Genomic DNA, 22635 nt, shown 5'->3' with positions numbered 1-22635 from the left:
CAGAGGGTCTCTGAGCAGGCTGGCAGCCCTGATGCCAGGCATGAGTGTGCCCAGCCCTCCTGGCCCTCTCCTGCTTTCTGACCCTCTCTCTGGCTCCTCCCCAGCTGCTACGCATCAGCTTAGCTGCAGCCAGGGCAGCAGCCCCTTCCTCAAAGCCAACTACAAAGGGACAGTGCCGCAGCCTCCCCCTCCCCCAAATTTCTGTGCCAAAGCAGCCGCCCCCCCGCAACCGCGAGAGCGGTGAGCAAAGGGCAACGCAGGGACGCGATCACAGCAGCAAAGAGAACAAGGACGCTGGAAACAGGGGCGATCCCCACCCCCCGACATAGCTGTTAGTGGTTGTTTATTGGGCAGGCGTCGAACAGTCTGGCAGCGCGGGGCCAGCCTCCCTCGGCCCAGCTGTGGGTGCCCCTCTGGCACGGCCACCCCACCGGGCATGGCCGCGGGCAAAGTCTGTAGCAAGCTTGGGTGCAGGAGATGGGGCGGTTACTGGTGCGACTTGGGGTTGGAGGGGTGTAAGGAGGAGTCGTCGAACAGCGGGTTTCTCACTTCCATTTCCCCGGTCTGCCGTGGCGGAGGGAGAGCGATGGAGGAAGGAAAAGGAGGGAGGTCAGAAAACAGTTGGGATTCAGCTGCCCCATCCCAAGGGGTTTGCGTCTGAACCCCAGCCCGACAGGCAGGAGGGAGGAGGGGAGCGACCTAGTGGGCTGTGATGGATGATGACCCCCAGGACTCCCATCACCCCGGAAAGGTGCTGCCTCCCTGGCAGGAGGGGAAGGGGGGTGTGATGTGTAAAACCCAAGGTCTTTGGTGGGATGGGACCCCACAGCTGTGTTGGGGACCCCAGGACAGCAGTCCCAGCCTGGCTGGCAGGAATAGAGTTCCTTGCTCAGACTGGGGACCCCAGGATGGGACCCCCATCACGGCTGGCAGGAATGGGGTGCCCTGCCCAGACTGCCAGCCTGCCATCAAGTGTCCTTTAATGGGCTTGTAAAGACCCACTGATGACCCTCCATCTGGGCCCTGATGGCTGCGCTCCACAGCTATTACCATGTAAAAGGCTCCTCTTCGTCCCTTTGTGATCTTTGTACCCAGGGCTGTTAAGAGCTGCCCTTCCCCGAAGTCCCCTGCTAGCCAGGAACATCCTCTCTGATTGTCAGGGTTCGAAGGTCTGCGCTCCAGGCATTTGGATGGGACAAGGACGAGGGCCCCTCCCCCCCAGCCCCCCAGCCCCGGTGCCCAGAACCGGTGACCGTGTCCCTGTCACCACAGGAATGGTGGGTCAGGTGTGCAAGGGCTGCTCTAGTTTTCTGCTCCCAGGGAAAAGCCTTGTGCCAGGACATGCACTCCTGCCCACTGGAGAGCTTCAATGGGAGCTGGTCAGGGACGTGGGGGGAGCAGAGGGGTTGGACCACCTCAAGGTTTGACGAAGAACATGTGGAAAAGGCTCCTCACACAGAAATGCACATCCCAGGCACATGTTGGACACCCCCACATGCACAGAGACCCCTGGCCCTCCTGCACCTGCATACCGGAGCCAGGCCAGGGCACTCATACACGGTGAAGTCTCCATCCTCATTCTCCTCATCAGATGATGCCGAGTCTGGCAGCTTGGGCTCCTCTTTATGTCTGGGGGAAGAAGATGTAGAGAGGACGTGAAGCCCAGTGGGATGATTAGGGCCATCCCAGTTAACAGCAGGACATGCTGTCTGCTTCCCGGCTTACTTCTCCAGGGACAGCATCTGCTGCTTTTGGTGCTGGTAGTGGTACATTTGGGCACTCTGAGCCAGTGTCTTGTCGCCAGGCTGCGGAGAGAGCAGGAACAGCTGTGGAGATTGGACTTTGGAGGGTCCCAGCCTGGCTGGCGGGGGGCCTCCACCATGTGAGAATCCCTCCAGCAGAGCACTGGGGCCCGAGTGCCAAACATCCCACAGGGAGGAATATGGACACCTTACCGAGATCTTGTCATAGGGCAGGGGGCTGGTTACTCGCTGGGCTGAGTAGTCTGCTTTCTGTGCCAGCCTGACTTCCTTCTGCAGCCTGCCAGCAAGGGGAATTGGAATTAGGGAATCACTAAGATTGGAAAAGCTTTCTAAGGTCAAGTCCAACCATTAACCCAGCACAGCCGAAGTCCACACCTGAACCATGTCCCCAGGTGTCACATCCACATGTTTTCTGAACACTTTCATGGATGGTGACTCCACCATGCCCCCATGGCAGCCCTTTCCAATGCCTGACCACCCTTTACCGAATCTTCCCTAATATCCAACCTAAATCTCCCCTGAGACAGCTTGAGGCCATTTCCTCTCATCCTGTCCCTTGTTCCCTGGGAGCAGAGCCTGACCCTCCTATGGATGCCCCCTCCCGTCAGGGACTTGTGGAGAGCACGAGGATACCCCCTGAGCCTCCCTTTCTCCAGGCTGAGGCCCCTTCCCAGCTCCCTCAGCTGCTCCTCATAAGACTTGTGCTCCAGACCCTTCTCTAGCTCCATTTCCTTCTCTGGACACGCTCCTGCCCCTCAATGTCCTTCCTGCCATGAGGGCCCCAAAACTGAACCCAGGATTTCAGGTGCTTCACCAGTGCCCAGTGTGGGGCACAATAACTTTTCTAGTCCATTAGAGGATGTAGGGAACCTTAGGAGCAGACAACTCTGTTCAGGAGGCAGTGACCCTTGGAGGGTCAGCCCAGTTCCCTGTGAAGGCATCAGGACAGGCATAGCCACCTCCATTCCACAGGCACAAGGCACCAACATGCTGGCAGTGCCAGCACCCAGCCCCACAGTTATGCCTATAGCAGGTGCCACCTGCTCCCAGGAGTCTGCATCTGGGACAGGGGTGTCTCACTACCGTCTTCCTGCCCCAGCCAGCTGATGCCATACCTTGGGGGCACTGGCAAGGGTAGCTATTGCCTCTTCCAACCTCTCATGCCTGGGAAGCATGGGAATACACTGCCCTGGGAGTGAGACACCAAGGGACTGTCAGCAGCCCCAGCTCACCTGCACCAGCAGATGGCCGCCACGATCAGCGCTGAGATCCCGGCCACTGTGCACACCACGATCAGCCCTGCAGAGGTGGAGAGGACAGCAAGGGACAGCAGGTGAGCTGGCAGCACGGTAACACCAGCCCATGCTTCCCTGGTGAGGGTGTAAAACCCCGTCCTGCGAGTCCCAGGGTCTCACCGAGCACCATGTTGTCATTTGCAGGGATGGGGGATGCCTCCACCCCAGGGTACTTCTGGACCGTGGCAGTGGTGGGGAGGGTGGTGGCTGCCATGGTGCTGGCAGGACCCTGCTGCAAACGGCCCTCTCTCAGCCTACTGGCCACACCCTGTCTGCCGCCGTCAGGCACCAGGGTAGCTGTGGGAGAAGACAGAGCAGTGAGTGGTGCCTGGGCAGCCCCAGAGGGCAAACCCGCCTGGGGTGCAAGGTCTGGCTGCCATGAGGTCCCTGGCACTGCTGGGAGCGGCAAGTGAACACTTACTCCTGGGTCTGCCATCCTGTAGCGGGTGATGGAGAGGAGCCTCCTGCCTGGCCAGCACATCCGCGAGAAAATCAATTTCTGCCTCTAAGCTGGGAATGGAGGTTCGTCCTGCAGGAGAAGAGGTATGAGATAGGCGCTATGGGGTGCAGCCATGTGCCCATGCCCAGGGCCAGACCAGTACCCAAGAAGGGGCTCCTGTCCCAGCTCCAGCAAACACAGGTGGTGTTCAGTCTGAGGCCACTCAGATGCAGCTCTCCAAAAGTTGGGGCCTGGGACTTGTGTGTGTCCTTGCTGCTTTTGGTGGGATTTTCACCACACAAATACTGGAGGATCAGGAGCAACAGCATATGCCTTCATGCCAGAGGCAGCAGGTCCTGCAGACTCTGTGAGAGAGGGCAGGGTGCCAGCACCTGGTGTGCAGGACCTGCCCTGTGTCCCTGCCCTTGGGGTCACACAGCAGCCTTGAGCGAGGAGGGATGGGACCTGGACCAAGATGGATACTGCCCAGCTACCCTGCTGCCTTGGGAGTGAGGCACAGCTTCAGCAGAGTGAGCTACAGTCAGGGGACACCCAAACACTGGTTTTCACCCCAAATTGTCCTTTATGGCCCAGGGTGGGCCCAGAGCAGGGCTCAGCTTGGCTGTTCAGCAGAGCATGGGAACCCTTGCTCCAGTAGAGGGGTAGGTTCCTGCCTAGTGCCTGGTGGGATGCAGCTGCTTTGGGTAGCAGGCAGGGGTGCTCCATGCAGCGAGGGATGTATCCCTAGGGGCTGGCAGCAGCAGCATCTCACAGGTGGCTGTCCAAGCCCACGCCCCAGCACAGTGCTCACCAGGGACATTTACCCCTTACGGGGCTCCTGCAGCATCAGGCACAGGCAGGACTCCCACTCTAGCCCGGGGGTGCCCACCCACGAGGTTACAGCATTGCAGCAAGAGTTGGAGTTGCTCTTCTCAGGCTTATCAAGCAGAGTCCATCTCTGACACTCACCATTGCTTTTAACAGGATTAAACCCAACTTAAAAGGCAGTAGACATCCCGGTCCCTGTCTCAATGCCCATCCTATCCCTGCTTCCTTTGCCCATATTCAGACTCTCCCCTCAGGGACTGTCTCCTGGGGCTAAATCCAGACAAAGGAAGGCAAGGTAGTACTGGCTGCTTGATTCCCAGATGATTCAAGGTTATAACAATTACATCTCCTCTGGAATCTGTCTTCATATCCGGTGCTTGGAAATAAACCCCGATTTCCTCTGGAGCCATGCACAAAGACCGCTTTGCTGCCCCATGACTTAGAGCCACATGAGCCACAAAACAATTTAAAAGGGGGACATCCTTGCTTTAAACAAAAGCACCGAGAGTCACTGTCCCCACATCCTCCATGCCCTTGTGCCCCCAAACTGTCCCCAGCCTCCTACCCTTGGCTGGAGCCCCGGGTTTCCCTGGCTCTTTGCACCCTGTTATTTGCATCCCAGAGCAGCATCATGGCCAAGTGATGCCAGGTTGGGGCTGTGCCAGTGCTGTGCCCAACAGGTGAGTGCCATGGTGCCAAGGTGCCAACACAGGGCCAAGGTTCCCCAACAGGCAAGGGAGTTGGCATGTGACTGAGCGTGTCAGCCCTATGCCTGAGGGGGACATCCTGGTACCGAGGATGAGGATAGCCCTTTGCGAGGAGACATCCTAGTGCCTGGGACAGGGACATTCTGGCTCTGGCTCCGCTCTGTACTCTGGGTAAGGTCTGTCTCCATAGCAAACAACCCTGTTCATCCCATGTGTGCCACCATCAGGCTGTGTTGGTGTTGGATGTGATGTAGCTGGAAAAAGGAAAAAAAACAAAAAGTTGAAAAAGCAGCCAGAGCAGCTGCCATGTCCCTCAGTCTCCCATCCTGTGGGAGTGTGTGAAGTGGCACATGGGAAACTGGGGCAGCCGTTTGGGGTCCCAGCATTGCTGGAGTGCATGGGCTGTGCCACTTACCTGTACTAACCATCTTTATCACCAAATCCTCTTCTAGCGGCTAAAAGCTGCCCACGTCCCATTCTGTGTGGCAGCGAAACCTTCCCCAGTGATGCACACCTTTGAGGGCACTGAGGGCTGGGTCCTGCCAGGCACTGTGAGTGTGTGAGCTGCTGGCCCTGGACTGCTCCAGGAAACAGGGGGCCAGGGTGAGCCCCAGTTCCTGCCCCAGGGGCAGAGGTGCTCGGGAGGAACAGTGTCCAGGCAGGGCACGCAGGGCATGCAGGGCAGGGACAGGGCAGGGACAGGGCACACAGGGCACACAGGACGCGCACAGGGGCACTCCGGGGTGCAGGCAGGGCTTGTGCGGGGTGCGGGTGCCCCCTCATGGTAGTTGCCACCACTGCTGCAGCAGGATGGCATAGCCAGGCTGACACAAAGCCTCCCAGCCCCTCTGCTCTGCCCCTGGCCTCCCCTCAGGGCTTCCACCTCCTCAGGGCTCAACCCTGGGACACAGACCTTCCCTGCCAGTTTGGGGAAACAGGGACCAAGGAAAAGACACATACGGCTTCTTCCCTGGGCTGAGGAAACCTGTGACTGACAGTGTCAATCAAGTGTCCACAGGAGGGCACAAAAATCCTACAAATCCACTAATTTCTATAGTCCTGCCCCAAGATGGCTGATGTTCTCCTTGCACAGCAAGCAGGGAAGGGGGAACCCCCATGTCTGTGAGCTGAGGCCCCTTTTCCCAAAGTGCTTCCTGAAGCACAGTGGGGCTCCAAGCTGGTCAAGAAGAAGCAGGGATGAGACCCGCTATCTCAAAGTACATCACACAAACCCATCACAGCACAGACACATGCAGCACCATGGTGTGCATGGGATTTTGAGGGGCTCAGAGCCCTGTGCAAGACAGCAGCAGCCAGGTGCAGACAGCCTGCTGTGGGATGCATTGTACCCAGATTCCATGTATCCCATCTTACCTCTGCACTGATGCTGTGCCGGGTATACTGAGACCCCTACACGTAATGGCAGGAACACAGCACTCACAGCATTGCTCTCCTGAGACCACAAATGGTGCTTTTCACCCCAAAACGCTGCTTTTGGAAGAGGATCCCTGGCTCCCGCCAGGAACTGTGGGGATGGCACAGCGGCAGGATGGAGTCACCAGCAGTCCCAAGTGGCTCAAGGATGTGTAACCTTTTAAAGGGGCTGCCTACGTAGCCAAAGGGCTGCAAGGGTATTCCCTTTAAAGGTTTAGGCATCCTTGGGCTACAGCAGCCCCCTGTTGCCTTGTATCCCCTCCTAAATGCAGCTATCACAGCCCCTCTTCATCCTCACATCCTTCTGCAGTGCTGCTACAAGACGAAGGTACAGGCAGGATGAGAAGGCCCCCATGGAAAAATAAATGGTGCATCCCTGCCAAGAGGAGCTGGGCATCCTCAGGATACTAAAATAAGAGGATTTAGGAGGGGATGCTCCTTTTTTATTTACCACAGTCCCCAGACTTTTGCTGCCACAAGCCAGTGGCATTGCTTGGGATAACAGGATGGGACCGGGACAGACCTTGGTGTCACCATCCTCCCACAGTGGGTCCTTAGAGGATGTACAGTGGTCCTGCATCTCTCTGGGTGAAGAGGCAACTGTGGCCACATCCTTCAGAAAGGAGCTGGGTTGCTATGGAGATGCCAGCGCATGTGCAGCCCTTGTGAGAGGGGAATCTGCTCTCAAGACTTTACATAAAAAATAAACTATAAACAACTGCTAAAGCCATTCAGTGTCAGTGGATGAAGAGCCCATGGCAGGGGTGCTGACTGCTGTCAAATGCCAAGTCTAGACCCCCATCCCTGTGGCATCCCCTTTTATCCCCCCAGGCATTTGTCTCATTTCAGCCAAAGGGCCTTGCTTTGGGGGCCTCCCCTCTGATTTACAGAGAATTTCATTCTCTGGTTAGGAGGAATGGCATTGAAGGCATGCTGGGTTCTGACATCCTCCATGTACTCACCTGGGCTGAGCCATGGGCAAGAGACATCTCCAGCTGCACTCCAACAGCATCCTGAACGTGCTCAACGACACAAAGCAATCCCCAAAACCCAGAGGACCCCTTCATGTTTGCATGGAGTTCAGATGCAGGGGGAGCTGCCTCCCTGGTTCAATGACCAGTGCTTGTCCATCCTGCCTGGCACAGGACAAGCCACCCTGCATGTTTTTAGAAGCTCCCCAGGAGTTGGGAACCCCTTAGCAGGAGACTTTCGGGGGCAGTGGGAGTGAAGAGCAGGTGGAGAAGGGTGGGCTGGGGGAGATGCCAATATGTTCTGCACCAGGAGGTGACTCAGAGGCACTCCAGAATACCTTACCTCCAGGTGGTCTCCAGCAGAACCCACCAGGAGCAGCCTGAGGGTGTGGCCAGTCCTGGTCTCTTCCCCAGCCACAGACGTCACTCCACTTTATAGCAATAAATAATTGTGTGGAGCCATAATTATGGTCTTAATTCACCTGTGAGACGAGCCCATGACAAGGGGGCACAGAAACAGCTCTGCCACAGCTTTCCAAGCTGCATGAAGAGTTGACTGTCACGCTAAAAAATGCCTATGCCTGGCCCCCAGCACCATCTTTGCAGCTGAACCAGGGGCACAGGTGCCAAAGCTGGGTTGGGTGAGCATGGGCTGCTGCTCCCGGGCTGCCACAGCCCCTCAGATCCCTCAGGGACAGAGCCAGGAATAACAGCCAGTGCAGCCCTCAGTGTCCTGGTGTGCAGCCAGGGAGTGGTCCTGTCTGTCACAGCTGACTCGAGCCCTCCCACCATGGATACTGGGCATCATCCAAGGAGGAAACAGAAGTCCTGAACCACAGCCCAATATCTCAAACCAAAGGGAATCAGGCACTGAAATCCCAAACACTGGCACCAGCTCGGCCCCGGGGTGAGTGAGGCCATGGGCAGCTGTTTCAGTCAGCCACAGAACCAGCATAAGTCACTGCTCTGTGTGCTGAAAACGGCTCCCCTGCTCCTGCAAGCCTGAACCCTGGAACAGCCAGGCAGACCCTGGAGATCCCCAGAAGCTGCTTGTCCTACTCCTGTCCTTGGAGGTCCTGGGCTCCCCGCAGTGCTGCCAGGGCTATACGCAGTCACCAGAGGAGGATGAACATAGAGCAGGATGCACGTAGAGCAGAATGGGGTTGCCAGCCCCAAACTACTACCCCCCCAGCTGAGACAAGTGGGGTGAGAGGGAGAAGAGCAGCTGCCCCTACAGACATACAGCTGCCTTGGAGAGAAAGAAGAGGATGGGGTACTGCTGGGGTGGGGGGCTGCCCTGAGGCATAAAACCTCCCAGAGCTGCAAGGTAGGTGTGTAGGTAGGTGTGCAGACAGAGGGGTGGAGGGTGGGTGCACCTACCACTGGGTGAGAGCTGCTTCTGGACACAGCGCCCACGGTCGTCCTCCTGGAAGGGGGGCAGGCAGGGCCCGCAGACACCCGACCCTGGCAGGCAGAACTCTCGGCGCTGCAGGGCACAGTCCAGGCTCCGGGGACACGACGCTGCTGTGGGGATAGGACAAAACAGCTCAGGAGGAGGAGAGGGGTCAAACACGCCCCCAGGTCTGTTCATGGTCTCTTAGAGTGGGACACAGCTGCCCTGCGCTGCCCATGGTTGCTCCTGCTGCAGCTCACAGCTATCAACGGGCTTCACCACAGCTGCCCCTTGGCCCTGCTTTGCTTTCACAAAGCCATTACCAGCTGGAATTAACCACGAGCTTAATGACCAAGGAGTTGGACTCAATGATCTTCATGGGCCCCCTCCAGCTTGAGGTGGTCTGTGACTCCATGACCTGCACAAGGCAGTGTGCAGCAATAAGCACGCAGTGCCCACACCCCACAAGGCTCTCCAGCCCCAGGGTGCCACCATCCCATGGGACACTTTGTGGGAGTGCTGCAGGACACTCTGAGCCCTGCAGAGCTGGCAGTGACCAGGATCAGCTGCCCCCCTGCCTGCCCTGCATGGGGAGACGAAATCCAACCAGCAAAAACCAATGCTTGTGTGGTGACTGTCAAACTAAAAGTCCCAAACCAACTCCCCCAAAACCTCAGTGGGGTGTGACAGTGCTGGTACCAACACGTAGGCTCCCATCTCTTTGGTGTTCCCTGGAGGAAGCAGCAGGAGCCAGCCCTCCCTGGCACTGCAAACCTCGGTGGCAGTTGCGTGGGGCATCTCATGCCCATGCCAGTCCCAGTGAGTCTCCACTCCCTGGGTACAGGCATGAGTCACCCAGGTTCCAGCCTCACCAACCCGTTGGATCACGGCAGTGCCATCATGGCTGGGTCTTCACCCCAGGAGATGGACCTCCCTGGGGCACACAAGGTCCTACAAAGCTGAGTCCTCCGCCAGGTGATGGTGGCAAAACACGTGCAGAGCTGGAGACAGGAACTGCGACACGAGGGGCCAGCACTCAGGTACTACCTGCGGCAGGGGGCTGGTGGGGACACACTGGGGTCCTGGATTTGATGCTGACACTGCTGGTCCTGCTGCAGCACAAGTGTCTTTTCCTCACAAGCTGGTGGCAGTAGAACCAGTTGCTCCTCAGTGCACTCAGCACTCAGGCTGGGCACAGCTTGTGGGAAGAAGAGCTGGATGGGGCCACAGCGGGACAGGGTTGCACAGCTGGATGGGGGTGTGGCACACAGCTGCCCTACACTGCCCCTCACTTTGCTGTGCAGGGGCATTCCCGCAGTAGGGGGCAGAGAGCAGGACTGTGGGGCTGCACTGGGAGCAGGGCCAGGCTGGCAATGAGTCACAGCAGGAACCAGCTCCCAGCACCGGGCCACGTGCCCCAGGCGGTCCCTGCCAGCCCTCACCGCCCACACCCACACCAGCAATGCACCAGTCACCTGCCTGTCCCTGCACCTGTGCCTGGGCACGGCAACACCGGGGACAGCCTCGGTGCACTCCACGGCGAGGGGCACAACAACTGTGGGGCTGTCCTGAGGATCCCCAGCCTGCAGCACACCAGAGGCGAGGGGTCAGCACCCTGTCCACAGCTGAGGGGATGGAACCACCAGGATGCAGCCCCCTGCCTTTGCATGGCCATATTTCACCATCAAACTGCTCCCTGGACAGTGCAGCTGCTACTAAGAACCCCCAGCTTGTGCCCAGGCAACTTCCCACTGCACCCCATGAGGAAGTCATCACCTTCCCCACCTTGGCTGGCACTGGCAAGGGTGCAGCAACTGCAATTTTAATGCTGGCTGACCGCCAGGCACGGCAGCCTGGAGGAGGTGCACTTGGGGTGGGGGCAAGTGCCCACTGTGCCCATGGGAGCTGTTTTTTTTGCTGGACTATTTGCTCCCCAGAGATGGTGTGGGGGGCAATTAGTGCTTAATGGGCAAATAATCAGATGGCTAAGCACAGAAATTGGACTTGGCTCCTGGGTTCACCTCCCCAGGATTACTCTCAAGGCCGCTTTGTTTAAAAATCGGTGTGGGGGGGTTGTGGCACTGTGCAGCCTCAGGCTGGGGACATGTCACAGCCCCGTGGGACACTGGGGAACACACCTGTAGGGGCCCATCTCTGTGCCACAGGCTCATGGAAACACTTCCACCCAAAAGAGGTGCTGCTAAAAGCTGATAATTGGTGGAGAAAGTTACCCCAGTGTGAGTCACCCCATAGCACCGGACATCGACAAGACCCTCAGAGCCACCTTGTGAGGAGTGATGGGGGAAGAGCCCTGAGCCAGAGTCCAGCAACTGGGTAAATAAAGCCCAGGCTGGATCCCAGTGAAGGCTGTTATCTCTGTTTGAGGAACAAGCTGTGCTTGCCCAGCTGTCACTGGCTGCAATTCAGAGCTCCCCATGTTTCACCAGCCAGTGACTGGTGAGCTGGCAGCACTGTGTGGGCACCCTGTGGACTGAGGGGCTTTGCCACCCTCTGAGCCCACCTCAAGCGGAGCAGTGATATTCCTGTGCTGGTGGGAGTGTGCACCTCGGTGCCGTGCTAGGTGATGCGGGCCCAGCACTCTGTATCCCAGCACCCAGGCGCCACACGGGCGCCTCCAACCCTGACCGCTGCCACCCTGTGGGGCTGCCAAACTACACTGCCCCAATGCTGCCCCATTACACTACCCCACCCTCGCACACTTACACATTCCTGGGGGCTGGTGCCACCTGCCCAGTGCTCGAGCAGGCAGGTGGTGGGTTCCCCAGAACTCTGGCCATGGGTCGCCCCTCCGAACACTCACCCCAAGGTGAGGTACTAAGGCTGGCACAGCACGTGTGTCCCAATTACACCCAGCTGTGGTCATGTCACCACCATGCCACCCACCTGTTACCAGTGCCAGCATACCTGCTACAGCTCCCAGTCTTGCCTCTGTACCCGCAGGGCTGCCGTTGAATCTGGGGGAGTTTGGGATCCCACCACTGCAATCATGCCCCCTGCTCAGCACCAGTGCAGCCCAATGTGGCCTGGCCACAAGTGGATGGGCAGAGGGACCCAAGCTGGGGTCCGGCTGGGGTCCTGCGAGGACCCTAACCTTGCACTGCCCTGCCAGCAGGACAGTACAGACCAGAGGAGAGAGCAAATATGGAATGTGCGGCCAGCACCAGACATGGCACAGCCAGCATGCCACTGTCCAGATGTGCCAGGGGTGTTCAGAGGAGGGGGATGCTTCAGCTGCTGTCATTGCCCTGCCATGGTGCTCAAGTCCTGTGCACAGAACAGCACAACTGGGGTAACCCCTTAAACCAAGCCCAGGCCTGGGCCAAGCTGCCAGTGCTGGAGGAGCTGAGTGGCTCCCTGTAGGCAGGATCCCAGCCCAAGGCCAGCAGGTGCATAGGACACAGCAGCTGGCACAGACAGAAGGTAGGCATGAGCTAGGGACACATGTAAGCAGAAACAGACATGTGCCCAGGAGGAAACATGGTCATGCGAGCAGCAAGGCCTCAGGATGTGTTATCCATGGGAGAAAGCTGAGCACAAAGCTCCATCCCCAAGGACTCATCTGGAGGAGAGCTGTGCCAGGCACCCAGGGTGGTACTCAGGAGAGTCCATGTGTCAGGGGTGCCCAGGCAGGGCATAGAGCCACTGGCAGTCACAGACTGGGTGGAGCAGCTCTTCCACACTCATGCCCAAACATACAGGTGAAAAAGAAACAAAAAAAACACAAGGAGGACATCTGTGTGGCCAGGAAGGCAAGGACTGCCCCTGCTGCATCACTGCTGCAGACAGAGAGATAAAAGTGAATGTAAGAGGATAATTAATTAGCACTAAGCACTGGTGGGAATGGTTAAGGTCCCAGCAATGCCAACACCCAGCCTCCCTCTCAGCTACCAGCCCCAGTGTCAACAGTGTGAGCTGGCAGAGCCCACTGGGCTCTGGCTGTACAGCCACGTGGGCACAGAGCAACCTGCCCAGGACCACCAGGTCTGGCCCCTCTATGGCAGCGGGACCATGTCCCAGCAGCATGACCTGGTCTGACAAAGGCACTGAGCATGGGGGCATATTGGGGTGTCTGCGGAACAGGGTGCAGGTCTCCCTGTCGGGCCCCTGCATGCTGGCTAAGGCTGAGGGAAGACCACAGCAAGGTCATGACAGAGGCCCAGCAGTAGCAGAAGCCCCCACAGGGCCTGCAGTGTTGTGGTCTCTGCCAGCTCCACTCCAAGGACACTCCTTCTCCTCTTCCTCCTCCCAGATAATGTGGGAACTGCTGTGGGCCCTGCCTGCCGCCTGCCCTCCCAGTACTTCCACTGCCAGCTGCCACTGGCCGTGGCTCCCTCCCAGCTCTGCAAAGTGCTCCTGGCTCTGAAGGAGCGCTCTGGAGCAGGCCCTGGGCAGGCTGGTGGGCAGGCATCAGGCAGGCAGGCTGGCATAGTGCCCCCACCAGATCCCAGCCCCCGAGGTCTCACTACCCCCTGTCCACAGCCTCCCTGGCCAGGGGCAGTGCTGCTGTCCAGCAGCAGGCAGGAACAGGGGTTGCTGAGGCACCCCAGCACCTCCCCTGCACTGCCCCGTACTGGGGGATGTGGCTCCTGAAGGGAGTCAGGGGCAGTGACTGCCAGCAGCTGCAGTAACAATGCCAGGCTGGAGCTGTGCACACTAGCCATGGGTGACACACACCAAGCAGAGGTGACACATACCAGCCACAGGTGACACATAGAGTGACTGCAGGATGGATATCCCTCTGGTGGCTTCGACCTGGTGGGCTTCCTGACCTAGCAGCATCTCCCTGCCCTGCTGACTCTTACACTAGGAAGAAGATGGATGGGGACCAGGCTGAACCCCTGGAGCAATGCCCACTCCTGGACACAGCTGGCACCACTGCTTGGGCAGTCCCTGTACATGCCCTGCCACTGCCAGCAGCTGTTCACATCACTGGTGCATTTTCCTGCCCCTGAAAGTACAGCAGTCAAGCCCCCTCTCACGCAGAGACAGCAGAGCAGGGCTCTCTGCAGCACTGACCCCACAAACCAGGAGTGGGGGGACACTGGTCACATCACATCACTGCTGGGGAGAGCACATGGCGCAGCCATGGCCACCAGTCTGGCCCCATGTCCTGCAGCAGCACTGGCGTGTGCTAGTCCACCAGTGGGAGAGCAGCTGGAAGCGCTTTGTGCTTCAGCAGATTTGGTCAGGCAGAGGCAACATGCCACCAGCTCCCATCCGAGGCCACCAGGGCTCGTGTCCTGGCTCCCAGCTTCAGTTGGTGGGTGCTGAGGTCTGGCCCAGCCAGCAGAGATGATCTCCAGCACAGTTTCTGTCACAACCATGAAACAATACCAACAGCCTTGGGCCACAGGGTAGGGACAGGGAGCACCTGCAGGGAACCCCTGTGAGCATTCCCCATGCCTGCACAGCAAACACCTCACTGCATCCTGCTCCCACCGAGGGGACGCTCCCACTGATGGGACAGTCCCACCAGACACAGCCCCCCGCCCAGGAACGATAGGAAAAGGCCTCATCAGCACTCCCCGCACGCTCACCTCCTACCCCCATCCTGCTGCTGCTGCTTTGGGCCCACCAGCCCAGAGCCATGGGCTACAGGCAGTGCAGACAGTCTGGTGGACACCTACGCTGCAGCCCTGAGGCCATCACAACCCACTTCCAGAGCCTTGTCCTGCTCCATGTTCAATGCCAAGGCGGAAAGGGAGGGCCAGGAGGAGCTGAGCCAGGTTCCTGCAGAGGTGGGGAGATGCCAAGCCCTCAGCATTCCCAAACACATTGCCTCCCAACCACCAGTGTTCCCCCAGAGCCTGTCCCTGCTCTAGAGGAGACCCCATCTACAAGCACCCCAAAATCCCAAGTTGCTCCTGTGATTCCAGGCTGGGGCAGAACCAGGCAATCTCCATGAGGCTGAAGGAGTAGAATTTAGTGTCATCACTACTCAAAAGCCCTTAGCTAGGCCAGAAAAATCCCTGTTCCTTGCCCTGGCAGCCTGCCTGTTGTGCAAATGAAACAGCTGGACTGACAGGGCTGTAGGAGCAGGAGATAGCACCAGGACAGGTGGAAACAGCTCCACCAAATCACAGATACAGACCCCAGCAGAGACTGGGCAGAGCCTAGAGGTAGAAGAGGACATGGCTCTCCTTGCCTGTGACCAGTGAGGAGAGCACCAAGCCAGCGAGACCCCCTGGTATCTCAGCCTCAACAACCCTGGATGCCGACAGCCCCAAGTCCATCCCTGCAGAGGCTGCTACATCCAGAATGTGCGCCACTGCATCCCCCCGTGCCCCTGCAGTGCAGCGGGTCTCCAGCCACAACTGGCTTCAGATATTCAGGAAGACAAGAAATAGTAAAAAAAAAGAAAAGGCAAACCAGGTGCCTCACACCATTTTCTCAGGCCTGCCTGCCCAAACCAGCCGCTGGCTTGGCTTCGCTGTATGCACACCCACCCACACTGGGGACCCCAAGCTGTCACCGAAGCCACCTCATCCCAATGCATCTGGCTGCTCTTTGCAGCCTGAACCACCCACTTTAAATCTTGTTTATCAGGTTTTGCTCAAGTAAATACCAACGATCTTTGCACATGTCCTGAGCCTGCTGGGGCCAGGGTTGGGTTCTTTAATTCCCTGCTTATTGGGCAGGTTTTGCACCACGTCACAAGCGAAGCAGCTGGTGGCCAGAGCTATAGTGCACAGCAAGCACCATCAAGGGGCCCCTCCTTGCAGCCCTGAGGTGTTCTGGAACGCTCCAGTGAGCAGCACAGCACTGTTCTGAACCCCTGCTGTACTGGCATCGCAGGGGACGGGCAGCCCCGGCACCTCAGACCCAGCTGAAACACTGAGCAGTCGGGAGGTAAGGGGTGGGGTCCAGCTCTCTCCTCCTGGCATTCCTGGACACTGACTCATCAGCAGGAGAGCACCCCATGGGTACACACTTGCCCAGCCACAGCCCTGGCTGAGCTCCCTCTGTGTGATGGCAGGGAGGGGGGAGAGGCAACCCACACCGCAGCTCAGCACCCAAGGAGCTGCCAGGCCAGGGGTCACCACAGCTTGGTCAGCTGAAAACAGCCACAGGCTCCCATGCACTCTCACTACTGGGCTGGAAACACCCATTTGGAGCAGCAGCACCGCTGCGCCCACCAGGGCCAAGATGCTCTTTAGTAAAGCCAAAGCCATCCTACACCACCACCAAAGAAATCCTGCAGCCTTTGGGAAAGAGGCACCAGCATCATTTTGCTGATGACTCCAGCAGCACAGAGGTGGCATTGTTCAAGGTGGGGCTTCTGTCTGTCTGTCCAGCTCCCTTTTGTCTAGTCATTGCCTGGCACCAGCCCTGGTGCTCCCACCAGCCCATCACCCTGAAACAGGTGCCTTGGGACATAGCTCCTCACCCACGGGTGCTGGAGCAATAGGGGCCAACCTTTATGGCTGTTGGAACACCCATTAGAAGAACAGCCTTTGGAAAAACAGCCTTTGGAACAAGGGCTGGCAAGGAGACTCTGAGTGGGCACCCTCTGTGCCGGTGGACACACAAGAGCAGGGGCAGGTGGAAACACAGAGGCTGCAGCACCCACCCCGCTGGGGCTGCACCTATGGCTACGCCCGTGCTGATTCAGCTACCGCCAGTGATAAAGACCTGCAGGGCCATCATGTCCTAGGGGGCAGAGCCCAGAAACTGAGAGACCATCAACACAGAAATTGGGGGTCCATGGGATGCACAGCTGCATCCTAGGAGTGCTGGTGCATGCCACATCCCAGGGCTCTTTAAAAAGGGCTGCAGATGGTGCCAAAAGAGCTGGACCCAGAGATTTTGGGGTACATGCTGCATAGGAAGACCCAGCTCCTTCATAGCCAGGAAGCCAGGAATGATGGCTGCAGGATGGGTCACGTCACAGCAGCTCATCGGCCATGCTCTCTCCCGATTTAGGGCCCTCTCTCTCTCTCTGACAGGTGTGAGATCACGAACTCCCCGAGGCACAGCAGCTCCTCAACCACAAGAGAGTGGCAGGCTCCCCAGGAGCACTCCCTTGCAGCAGCTGTGGGTGTTATGGGTGCACTGGAGACCTGTACCTTCCACACTTCTGCCTCCACCACAGTCTCCTTTCTACAGGAACACAACAGGGGCCATGAGCCCAGGGAACCCCTGTATCATGAAGAGTCAGGGTCCCCACCAGCACTCAGCTGACATGGCACCTCTAATGTCACCTACCTAGTGCAATGGGCTCCCACTCAAACAATAAATACCTCTCCACAGGCTTTGCCATCCTCTATCTGTGCAGGAAGTACCCCAGGATGTGTCACGGCGTGCATGGGTTAACATGGGCAGTTGCAGCCCACGGTGCTCCGGGGCAGGATAAGGCAGGGACCAGGACCAGCTCTGGCTGCATTTCCTTCCTCCAATTCAAAGCTCACTCCAGGCACTTAACGGCCAGTTTCTTCTCACTGCAGTTCTCATTAGCTCACAAAGTGGCTAATTACAGGCCTGCAGCTGCCATTTGGAGCAGCAGCAGTGCTGGGTTATGCCTCCGTGCTGGCAGTGGTGTTGGGGCCAGGCCCTGGGGAGCCACTACCCCCATCATGGGCTAGACCCAGAGCTTTTGGTGGGGACCAAGCACCAGGGCACTGTGTTTATGGATTTAATGCAGGGATGGGACTGATGGCAGCTTCTGTACCCTGTGCCCAAGGACCCAGCACCTTGCACATGGGGAGAGAGCATCCCATCAACCCTGTTGTCCCTGGGCACCAAACCACCGATCCTGTCTACAACATGCCCATCACCGCATCGATGCTCTCATCCACAGCAGCCCCCATTAACTTTCTCATTCCCGGAGTCCCCGCTGTGCTATCACTCTTCCTGTCCCCAGCATTGCCACGCCTCTCCTGTCTCCTGCACGTTGTCCATCCCGTGACCCCTTCTGCTCCCTCTGCCACACTGTCACCCCTGGTACCTCCCATCATCCCTCTAGACTCCAGCATCCACCACCAACCTCGCTGTCCCCAGTGCCCTGACCACACTGTCCCCCCCCCGACGCTGTGCCCCCCCAGAAGCACCCAGCAGGGCTAAGCCGATTACCTCCCTTAATACTCCCATGGCCCAGAAGAGACATTTCAGGCAAACATTGATGCACCTTCCCTGTGCTGCGAGGAGACCCAGGCTCCCTGGGGACTGCATGTGGGATACCTGCAGTGGGGGACTGGTCTCCAGAGCTGCCAGGAAATCACGGACAAAGTGCAAGCAGCAGGCCCGTGGTTCTGGAATCCCAGTCTCCCCGCCCTGAGCTCCTGCTCTCCACGCGCTGGCACCTCCAGGGTATTGCTGGGGTGCACATGGATTTGTGAGTCCCCAAAAGGGATGAGGGACTTTCACCCCATCTCTTCCATAAACTCTTCCTTGATGCTGATTCTGCAATTGGAATTATCAGGTATCTTTCCACCCATTCCCTCTCCTCAGGCCTACAGATGGAACCCTGCCCATGTCCCCAGGATGAGTACTAGCTCCTTGGAGCCCCATGGGATGCCTGTGCCCCACATCCCAGCTCCTCCACACCTCACTGGCACAAGGATTCCTTTCCCACAGTGGGAGCCAGCTGAGTACATGTAACCACAGAGAACAAGGTGGGGACATTATCCCCAAGAATAAAACCACATGGAAAATTAAACTTGGGAGCAGCACCCCAGCTGCTGCATGGGGAAACACTGTCTGCACCAGTGTGGCAGAGGACACCCCACCATGCAGCCAAGAGAGGCTTGAAGAGATGGGGTGGCTGAGTAGGACCACTGCCCACCACTGCCACCACTCTCAGGGGGGGGGATGACCCAGACAATCTTTCCTGTGCCTCAAGAAAGAACTCGAGCTGTTTCCTGCGGTCTGACTCATGAGTGTTGTGGGGCTGAGAGACCACCACTCCCTGTTCACCCACTGGGCAGAGCCCCACGGAGCTCGGCAGAGCAGCCAGGCCCCTGCAAGCACCACGGGTGCAGCACCAGTGCTGCTGTCTAGCTCCCAAGAGAGGCTTGGAGCTGCCACAGCTTCAGAGGTCAGCACAGGGGTCCCTGGGGCCACTGTGCCCACTGTGTCACAACCTTGCCCCCAGTGCAGCGCCCGGACAAGCAGGCAAGGAGGAAAAGCCAAGAGACAGACAATCCCATCACAGGCTGAGCCTGGGAATTTCCCAGGGGATGGCTCCTGCCTAGCCATGCCCAGCTGGGAAATTTGAGCAGTCCTGTACCACTGCAGAGCAGGGGCAGCCAATATCAGCACCAGCATCTGTGCTCCCACCCACGTCCCTGCGAAGCGGCAGGAGGAGGAGCGACAGCGCAAAGCCAGCAGGTCAGACATGGCCAAATGGGTCACTTGGCCTGGAAACAACTCAGATTTTGCTGAGCATCTTCTCCAGATGTCTAGGATGTGAAGTGATGGCTGTGGCAAGCAGGGTTCAGGATTATTAAAAAATGGGGTTCTAGTCTGTCACGCCATTTGGAAAACATTTTTTGTTTGTTTGTTTACAATAATAACAATAATAATAGATAAAATTTGGCAACCTAGTTACTCAAGAAGCAGGGAGAAATACGGCTCTCACTCATGTTCCAGGAAATGAAGCCAGAAAATGAAGCAAGGCAGGGCCTCTGCCCAAAGCCTGGTGTGATGCATACATCACATGTGGGAGAAAAAAGCCCAGCTGAGGAGCAGCAAGCAAACCTAAAGCATCCTGCAGCACCTTCAAAGCACTGCTGCCCTTCTTCCAGCTCAGATCAGGCTCACACCAAGATGACGATGTTACTGAACCACGTGCAGCTGCATCCTGGGAGATGGCATCTGCTGCAGGGGCTCTGGGTCAAAGTGCCAGCCAAGGAAAGTGAGGAGGAGAAGGAGAAGGAGATGCCAATCCCCATCTGAAGAAGTTTTGATGGAGCTGCAGAGGCAGGAGGATATGGGTATGATGGCGCAGGACCTTCTCCTTGGCTCTCTCCTTGCCAGGACCCAGTTTCACCAGCATACCACAGAGCAGGAGCTGCTCCCAGGCCTGCCACCTCCATCCCGCAGCCATCCTCAGAGAAAGCCAAGCTTGGCCCCAATCTGCCCAAGAAAGGCAATTATAAGTAAAAAGAAGCAGCCAATGTTTCCTGTGCCCCACTGCACTCAGAGGAAGGTGGTGGGGCTGGGACAGAGATTCCTTTACCTACTCTGCATCCCAGGGATATCTCTTCAGCCATCCTCAGCAGAAACTTACCTGGAGCTCCCCACTGCCACATGCCACACAACCTCGAACTCCCGGCAATGGGACGCTGCTCTTGGAACCAGCGCAAAAACACCGTCCCCAGCTTCTCTCAGGGGAAAGAGCTTGAGCTAAAAATCCAACCCCACGTGTGCCAAGAGTGTGCAATATCCCAACACTGGAACAGGCTGCTGATGCAGTGCCAGGCTCCTCACACTCACCTCACCTCCAGCATCCTGCTAGGGCTGGGAAGGGGAGATTGTCACTGCCCTCACTGACAGCACTCAGGCACAGCCACCCCAGCAGCCCCTCAAGGGACTGCCCAACCAGCACTGCCAGGCCAGATGATCCCACACCAGCTCCTTAAATTCAGGAGGAGTGGAGATTATACTGGATCACTGGTGGCTCATCCGAGCCACCAGATCTCCTTGCTCCCACCTCAGCCTGTGTCAGCAGTACATCTGGCTGGGCCACCCCAGCCCTGGCTCATGGGAAGAGGGGGAGCGCAGGACCATCCCCACCTCCGCCTCCAACCTCCGACATGGAAATACACAGACTTTTTGATCCACTGGGAGATTTAAAAACTATTGCAGCTTCCTGCCGCCCCTCAGAGCACACGGGAGCATGGCGAGGCCACCCGGGCTCCGGCTGACAGCAGGCTGCCTGCCTGGCGCCCGCCTGCCCGGCGTCCGCCTTGCCGGGAGCCAGAGCGGGGAAACAATATCGGATCCGCAAACAATGCTGGGAGCCAGGAGGCCCTTCCCGGCTCCTACACCAGCGAGGCGGAAAGCACCTGCCCGAGACAGGCCGTACCTAGGCAGGGACACGGCACCTCCCCGGGGAGGGCAGCCACAGCCTTCCCCGCGGGCAGCAACGGGATTGGGGCCGGCTGGGGTGTTTGGGCCGCTCCCTGTGCCCATCACAGCCCTGCGCACCCCAGCAGCGGGCACAGAGCAAGGGGACATGGAGCATGTCCAGTGCCTGACGCCCCAGGAGGCGGAATGCCCTAACGCAGACGGAAACTCAAACAAACCAAACCTGAACGCCTGAAACAACCCTTCAGCAGACAAAAAGCTACCCATTCCTTCCGCCCTGGCGGAGAGCAGAAATGTCACCGTCACTGGTGTAACGGGGAGATGCTGCGGCCACTCCCGGGGTAATGAGGCAGGTGGGCAAACAGGGCTCCCTCCAGCTCAGCCCCCGGCGGCTCCCCGGGAGGGCTCGCTGACTGCAGCACCTTTATGTTTTTCCTTGTTTTGGTGTTTTTTTGACGTTGTTTTAATCTTTTCCGACCAATAAAGGTGCTTCATGAAGGCCGCTCCCATGACTATGTGCTCCTTCCCCGGTCCAGGATCCACATCTGTGGGTCCCTCCAGCCCTCCCCAAACAGCTGCTGGGCACCAGCCCTGCGGCGCGGCCGCCCGCTGCCAGGCCCCTGCCTGCAGCAGCGGGCAGAGAGCGACGGCGAGGCGCTGCCCGTCCCCAGGGAGCGCTGCGGGGTGCGAGAAACCCCCGCGCGGCTTCGTGGCGGGGGCACCTCCTACCCTGCCTCCACCCAAAACCACGAATACCCGTGGATGCAGATCCCTCGTGGGGATGGGGATAATGGAGGAGAGGGGGGGAAACCGCACCAGGGCTCGTCGTGGGAGGGAACACGAGCATCCGCGGGGAAAGGGAGAGAGGACACGGACACGGGAGTGAGGGGAACGAAGAGGTACTCACCGGCACGGGCGAAGCGCAGACGAAAGGATCCGAGGGCGGCGAGCAGCACCAGCAGCGCTCCGCGGCGGGCGGGAGCACCCCGGGCCGCCAGCATCATCCACGGACACGCACACGGACACGCACACGGACACGGGCGAGCGCAGGGCCGCGGCGCCGGCGGGCGGCGGGGAGGGGCCTGGGGCGGGGCCAGGTTACGGGGCGGGGCCAGTCGGTGGGGAGGGGTCAGGGTGTGGGGCGGGGCCGGGCTGTGGGGCCGGGCTGTGGGGCCGGGCTGTGGGGTCGGGCTGTGGGGCCGGGCTGTGGGGCGGGGCCGGGCTGTGGGGCTGGGCTGTGGGGCGGGGCCGGGCTGTGGGGCCGGGCTGTGGGGCGGGGCCGGGCTGTGGGGCGGGGCCGGGCTGTGGGGCGGGGCCGGGATGTGGGGCGGGGCCGGGCTGTGGGGCGGGGCCGGGCTGTGGGGCTGGGCTGTGGGGCCGGGCTGTGGGGCTGGGCTGTGGGGCCGGGCTGTGGGGCGGGGCCGGGCTGTGGGGCCGGGCTGTGGGGCGGGGCCGGGCTGTGGGGCGGGGCTCCGCCGCGTTTGGGCCCCGCCCCCACGGCCAAGGCCCGCCCCCCCGCAGCCCCGCGCCGGGATCGCTCCGGCGTCGCTGGCCCAAGGATGCTCCGAGCCCTGCACCCCAGAGCGTGTTGCGGTGCCTAAGGGGGCTCCAGAGAGCTGGAGAGGGACTTTCATTAGGGGCCTGGAGTGATAGGACAAGGGGTGATGGCTTCCCACTGCCAGAGACAAGGTTAGATGAGATATTGGGAAGAAATTCTTCCCTTTGAGAGTGGAAGGGGGCTGGCACAGGTTGCCCAC

The 22635-nt window shown here is 58.9% G+C and overlaps 1 protein-coding gene across 4 annotated transcripts; it reads right to left on the bottom strand.

The window, feature by feature from the left end:
* Positions 1-324: 324 nt before the first annotated feature.
* On the bottom strand, positions 325-21930 carry NPDC1 (neural proliferation, differentiation and control 1). 4 transcript variants are annotated; one of them, XM_040083620.1, is made up of 9 exons: positions 21786-21930; positions 8818-8961; positions 3480-3587; positions 3179-3355; positions 2996-3062; positions 1956-2040; positions 1726-1805; positions 1525-1629; positions 325-564 (listed from the first exon to the last, which is right to left on the bottom strand). In XM_040083620.1, the coding sequence occupies exons 1-9, from the start codon at positions 21880-21882 to the stop codon at positions 546-548; spliced, it is 882 nt and encodes a 293-aa protein (XP_039939554.1). In that variant the 5' UTR covers positions 21883-21930; the 3' UTR covers positions 325-545. The 4 variants fall into 4 exon arrangements, with proteins under 4 accessions (XP_039939554.1, XP_039939553.1, XP_039939551.1 ...); XM_040083619.2 differs by having other exon boundaries at positions 1533-1629; XM_040083617.1 differs by having other exon boundaries at positions 1533-1629; positions 1726-2040.
* Between the last annotated feature and the right edge of the window lie 705 nt (positions 21931-22635).

Source organism: Hirundo rustica, chromosome 20, assembly GCF_015227805.2.
Source record: "Hirundo rustica isolate bHirRus1 chromosome 20, bHirRus1.pri.v3, whole genome shotgun sequence".
Taxonomy (NCBI): Eukaryota; Metazoa; Chordata; class Aves; order Passeriformes; family Hirundinidae; genus Hirundo; species Hirundo rustica.
This window is presented reverse-complemented; position numbering and strand designations above follow the sequence as displayed.

Coding starts and splice junctions, on each gene's coding strand:
- NPDC1 (XM_040083617.1), bottom strand. CDS start 21,882: ATGATGCTGGCGGCCCGGGGTGCTCCCGCCCGCCGCGGAGCGCTGCTG. Junction 3,588..8,817: donor GAAGCAGCTCTCACCCAGTG/GTAGGTGCACCC, acceptor CTTCTCCTGCAG/GACGAACCTCCATTCCCAGC. Junction 3,063..3,178: donor AAATGACAACATGGTGCTCG/GTGAGACCCTGG, acceptor CCACCTCTGCAG/GGCTGATCGTGGTGTGCACA.